A 5,897-nucleotide genomic window follows, 5' to 3' on the forward strand; every position below is an offset into this window, starting at 1 on the left:
AAGTTAACGATTGGCGAGATCTTTACTGCGTTATTGACACAACACATCCCATTGAGCGGGCCTGCTAGCAATCAGTAGTGATTGCTCGGGTGTCATTGCTGCTCCATGTAATCTGGAATGGATTGGCACCTGTCCACTGGGCTGCTTGTGGTTGGATTGTACAGCACCATGATGAGGACGATGATGATAATGACTGCCCCACTCCCTGCGAATCACTGACAAGAAGGGAAGGTGGCGTCTTGAGAAGAAGACATCTCCTTCAGCAGCCAAGACATGGACAATAGTGTACAGCACAGAGCATCTAAAATCCTAGCGAGCCAAGCAGCCAGAGAACATCTATCCAGCAGAGTCAACATGATCAGCACTTCCAAGCCGCTGGCTTTTTCTATTGAGAGGATAATGTCAAGGACTCCAGAGCCCAAATGTCTCCCTGTACCAAGTTTACTGCAGAGCTCAATGCACAAGGGGGAGCAGAAGCAAACGCTCCATGTGAGCTCGTCCTCCATGCCTTGCATGATCCCCTTTGTACCGGTCACCTATGACCATTGTCCCAAGCTAGGCATCACTGGTGCTGAACTGAGAAAAAGCCACCAAGACTCTTCATCCTCCTTCAGCTGCAACGAGCTTCTAAACTGTGCTGTGGCTTTAAAAGGGGATTTTCCCCGGGATGCCTTCCCCCTTCCACAGTACAAACTGGTGCGGCCTCGAGTAGTCAACCACTCGTCCTTCCATGCCATGGGAGCGGCTCTGTGCTACTTCAACAGAGGCGATGCATCGTGCCACCCCGCTGCCAGTATCAACATCCACCCTGTTGCCTCCTATTTCCTGGGCTCCCAGCTGCACCAGTCTCCCAAGTCCTACCTGGCAGAGAGGAACAAGCTGGTGGTCCCGTCTGTGGAGAAGTACCAATCGGGGGTGACCTTCAAGGATCTGTCTCCAGCCCAGTTTCAGCACTACATGAAGGAGAGCTCACACTCTCTCTCCGACAAGATCGCTTATAAATCGGCTGCCAAATACGCCAGCTCTTCCCCAAGCAGCAAGCCAAAAGTTTTCACCTGCGAAGTTTGCGGAAAGGCAAGTACAAGTGAGCGCTGAGTGCCCCCCTTGCCCGCCTGCTCTCAGCATCCTTACCCCGGCTAAATTTATTTTTGTTTCCTCTTCAAGGTCTTTAATGCGCACTATAACCTAACCCGACACATGCCGGTGCACACAGGGGCCAGGCCGTTCGTTTGTAAAATCTGCGGAAAGGGGTTTCGCCAGGCTAGCACTCTGTGTCGCCACAAGATCATCCACACACAGGTAACCGGCTTCTGGGGGGAACACTCACAGGGTAGGCGGACAGAGAAATAAGAGTCAGAGGACAGTTATATGGGAGAAACAATACATTAAAAAGTGGGAAAATGCAACGAAAGGAAATTAAAAAATATGGGACAGATGGGATCTTTTTTAAAAGGAGGCATACACGGGACTAATAGGTGAGATGGATTAACAAAATTTAATATAAAAGAAAATAGAGAAAACAGATGAGACATAAATGAAAAGATACAGAAGACACATAGGTGGGATAGGTAATATAAAGGTAAAGGTATAGAGAACCGATAAATGGGACATAAAGTTAAAGGTATAGATATAGGGATATAACAGAAAAAATATAGAGAACAGATACATGGGATATAACTGTAAAGGTATAGAGGGCATATAGTAGGGATATAAAAGAAGAAATATAGAGAACTGATAAATGGGATATAAATATAAAGGTAAAGGTATAGAGAACAGATAGTAGGGATATAAAATAAAAAATATAGAGAACAGATAAATGGGATATAAAGGTAGAGGTATAGAGAACATATAGTAGGGATATAAAAGAAACAAACATAGAGAACTGATAAATGGGATATAAATATAAAGGTAAAGGTATAGAGAACAGATAGTAGGGATATAAATGAAAAAAATATAGAGAACAGATAAATGGGATATAAAGGTAAAGGTATAGAGAACATATAGTAGGGATATAAAAGAAAGAAAGAAAGAAAGTAATGAGATATAAAAAAAGGTATAGATATGTAAAAGAAAATAAATATGTAATGTGAGGAACAGAAAAAAGAAAGTTAACTGTAAACTAGTTATATGGGCCGTTTTATTAGCTGTGCCTTGTAATATGATTTGAATTGCCGTGACTTGTTGTATTTGAACCCACTCAGGAGAAGCCACATAAGTGTAACCAGTGCGGCAAAGCTTTCAACAGGAGCTCCACGCTGAACACGCACACGAGGATCCACGCAGGATACAAGCCTTTCGTCTGTGAATTCTGTGGCAAGGGCTTCCACCAAAAAGGTACAGTTACCAGGAGGATGTCCACTGATACTAGCACCCCCTTTCCATTGTCCTCATGTCGTTAGTGTGTGTGTGTGTGTGTGTGTGTGCTGTCATTTCCCACATCTCATTGTGCTCCTGACATTTGTATGTGATGCTGCTTTTGAAGTAACAATTTTAGTGAATTAGGATGAAGGGGAAAATGAGCAGGCTCAGAATTGGAAAATGATCACTTGAGTTGTGCAGCTGCTAAGTGCCTGTGTTCATTGCAGGTAATTACAAGAACCACAAGCTCACTCACAGCGGGGAGAAGCAGTTCAAGTGCAATATCTGTAACAAGGCATTTCATCAGATCTACAACCTGACCTTCCACATGCACACCCACAACGATAAAAAACCCTTCACCTGCCCCACCTGCGGCAAAGGATTCTGCAGGAACTTCGACCTGAAGAAACATGTACGCAAACTGCATGATAACATCACTGGAGGGGCCCCTGTACCCAGTCCAGCTGGGCAGGAGGAGTTGGCAAACCCTTCCAGAGACCAGCCTTCCAGAAGCCAGAGCCCAAGCCTGCAAAAGGGCATTTACTGACACTTACCTGTGGACAGAAGAGCGCCACCTCTTTGAACATTTTCATTGCACATTCTCTTAAAGAAGAAAACGACTTTAATTCAAAGGGAGACTGCTCTGAAGTGGACATCTTGGATCTGAGGTTGGTCCAGGGGCAGTGGAGGGCTGCCTGTTTGGGGAGGGAGTGGGGCAATCACATCTCAGCGACCCCGTTACAGCAGCACCAGCTTACAGTCACAAATAATTATGGGAAAGAACATAGGGGTAGCCATGGTGCTCCAAGCAGCTTTATCCTCCTAGGGTATCATGGCTATGACTGTTTTCTTTCCTAAAATTGTATTGAAATCTGTGAAATGGTTGTTTACAGTGTCTGAACAAAACCTTTAGGGGCTAATACAGTTACCACATTGAGTAAGTATAGGCCACCTTGAAGATGACTATCTTGCCCCCTTTGCCAGTCCTTCCCTGGTCCTAGTGTGCTTTGGAATAAAACGTTTACACTGTCCTGGTTGCTGTCCTGGGGATGGTTGGTTCCTTCCAACTTTTTGCATGCACCTAATATGATTTGAGTATTATGCTCTTATTATTCCTTCAGCGGTTTGTTATTGAACTTATTTTTATTATTTGGTGTGTTTTGTAAAGGTTCTATATTACTGTCATCACAGCTTTGCAGAGTTGAAAAGATGAATTCTGTATATTTGACGTATTTATTTGGATATGTATTATCCTTTAAAGGAATGCTGCGCCAATTGAATAACTCTATTTATTGTAAATATATATACATAAAAGTTTATATCTGTTGTGTTTGTCCGATGCCATCCTATTTTATTTTTTTTTTCATTTTTTACTGTTGCCTGGGGTGCAGAGTAACTTCTATATTAATAGAGCGTTTAAACATATGTATAAGTTTTATTCTTGCACGTGAAAATAAACGGTTTCATTGTGGTTATTAATACATTGGGACGTTTATGTTTCTGGACTGGATTTTCCGAGGAAGTACAAGTGCTAGACTGATTCCTACAACACATCATTCATCCATCTTTATTGGGAACCTGAGATATAGGTGAAAATAAATATACAATTGATGCCAGGTCTTTGAATTGTAGGAAGTGTTAATCAGCAATCTGCTACACCCTCAGCACTGCTTTCCACGTTCAGCGTCGCTTATTTTTCTTGCCAAAACACTGAAACAAGTGACATCAATTAAGAAGGGTAATTAGTAGAGATTTATCAAAGGCTGTCTGTTATTCTATTAGCTTGTCCCCTGTTTGGTGCCAGCGGCTCCTTATAACTTCTATACGCTGAATTGGGAGAGCTAATAATACTGTATTCTAATTGACAGCAATACTATGAACTATTAGTCCTTTTGGACACCTTGCCACACAGAGAGTAGTGTGTTCCAGCAACATGTACTTGTGAATAGAGGCCTTATGCATATCAAAATACGGAGCTGGATGTCATAGTCATGGAGTAGTATACTATTACCCAGCAGATAGCTATGGGCAGGGACCAGTTGATGCCCCCACTCAGCATCATTGCCTTGTCACTACCTTCCCAGTTATGGATTTGATTACATACAATCCAAACACTGACCATAAGATTAAATCCTACTACGATATGTTTTGCTGCAACTCTGTGCAAAGCGACATGCTTTTATTTCTCTATAACAATGTATTTAAAAGTGCTGAATGATGTCTATTTTTATTAAAAGATGGCTATACCAGTAATCGTTTTTAATGATTATTATTATTACTACTACTAGAATTACTATTATTATCATTTCCAAAAAGACATGACAGAATCAGGGGTTCATTGGTCTGGTTAGACCTTAGTTTTGCTTCCTCACAGCCATCACTATAATACTCTCACTGTGCGGACAGCAATAAAACCTGCAATTTAGAAATAGATTTTAATTAGCGGCAGATTTCTAGCTCTCATACTTTAAAGGGCGATACCTGTTGTTGATTAGAATCGGAATGCTATGGTTATTAGGCAGATTAACTAAAGGAGTTGAGAATCTTGACACAATAATTGTGTTAATCTTCGCTTGAATTGTCCAAACAGGTGAAATAGGTAAACGGGATATTGTTTTTACATGACTGGATGATGAAATATGCGCGTGTTGTCAGAAGATTCTCAACTTCTATAGTAAATCAAGTAAATTAGCCTCAGTGTCTTTAATTGTAAAGCATCCCACAGCCCTAGAGAGCAACGAATAATCGGGGATGTACTGTACGATATCGTCCACTCATGCTTGGAGATGTAAATTGTAAAAATATTACTTTGTACTGTAAAGATGAAGCCTACATTTGAATGCACACCAACGTCAGCTGTATATACATAGAGGAAGTACATCTTCTGTTAGAATATGGGCGAAGGACAATTGGAAACAATCAGTTTTGTTTGTATTGTTATATTTGATGGGCCAGCACTAAACTCTGAAATAATGCTGATGTAAAGGTGATCTCTTCTAGCAGGTGTTTTTTTTTTTTTTTTCGGAAGACAGAATTTTGCTGCCAAACTAATGACTAGTGTTTGCCTGGATGTCTCTGATTAGAATCATGAGGGATGCTGAGCTACTTGTGTGCGAGGATTCCAGCATGGCACGGGTTAAAGGCAGGGTGAGCTACCAGTGTGGAACAGACGGGCTCAGCAGACAGGGACAAAGGGGAGGAATATGATCACACATGAAATGGAGACAAAAAGAGATCGTTGCTAATTGCCAATTAATGATGAAGGACTCATTTCCCTTATTGGAGTTTGCTTTAAAACCGCTCTATTAATGTGGGTTTTCTTTCTCCAGCAATTGTCCTTTTTGTGTTCCCCCCACCTGTTCCTAAAACGCACAGCTGGATGTGACTTGTACTTTTCTCCAGGAACGGCGCTCACCTTAATTGGCATAGCCCCAATCTTTGGAGACTGCTTGTGGTCATCACCCCATCATCTCTGCACCTATGGGACACTCCACTACTGTAGTAAGTGCCTTGTTAAAGTGTGAGCACCAATCCCATGA

General features: G+C 41.9%; 1 protein-coding gene across 2 annotated transcripts; it reads left to right on the forward strand.

Annotated features, from left to right (window-relative positions):
* The first annotated feature begins 248 nt into the window (after positions 1–248).
* On the forward strand, positions 249–2,930 carry FEZF1 (FEZ family zinc finger 1). 2 transcript variants are annotated; one of them, XM_018557742.1, is made up of 5 exons: positions 249–696; positions 847–1,074; positions 1,165–1,299; positions 2,202–2,334; positions 2,586–2,930. In XM_018557742.1, the coding sequence occupies exons 1-5, from the start codon at positions 274–276 to the stop codon at positions 2,903–2,905; spliced, it is 1,239 nt and encodes a 412-aa protein (XP_018413244.1). In that variant the 5' UTR covers positions 249–273; the 3' UTR covers positions 2,906–2,930. The 2 variants fall into 2 exon arrangements, with proteins under 2 accessions (XP_018413244.1, XP_018413243.1); XM_018557741.1 differs by having other exon boundaries at positions 249–1,074.
* The last annotated feature ends 2,967 nt before the right edge of the window (positions 2,931–5,897 follow it).

Source organism: Nanorana parkeri, unplaced genomic scaffold (assembly GCF_000935625.1).
Source record: "Nanorana parkeri isolate BGI_ZX_2015 unplaced genomic scaffold, ASM93562v1 scaffold301, whole genome shotgun sequence".
Taxonomy (NCBI): Eukaryota; Metazoa; Chordata; class Amphibia; order Anura; family Dicroglossidae; genus Nanorana; species Nanorana parkeri.

Bases quoted from the DNA above. Each gene is read 5' to 3' on its own strand.
- FEZF1 (XM_018557741.1), top strand. From the start codon at position 274: ATGGACAATAGTGTACAGCACAGAGCATCTAAAATCCTAGCGAGCCAA. The intron at 1,300-2,201 runs GTAACCGGCTTC...GAACCCACTCAG, and splicing joins ACAAGATCATCCACACACAG to GAGAAGCCACATAAGTGTAA. The intron at 2,335-2,585 runs GTACAGTTACCA...TGTTCATTGCAG, and splicing joins CAAGGGCTTCCACCAAAAAG to GTAATTACAAGAACCACAAG.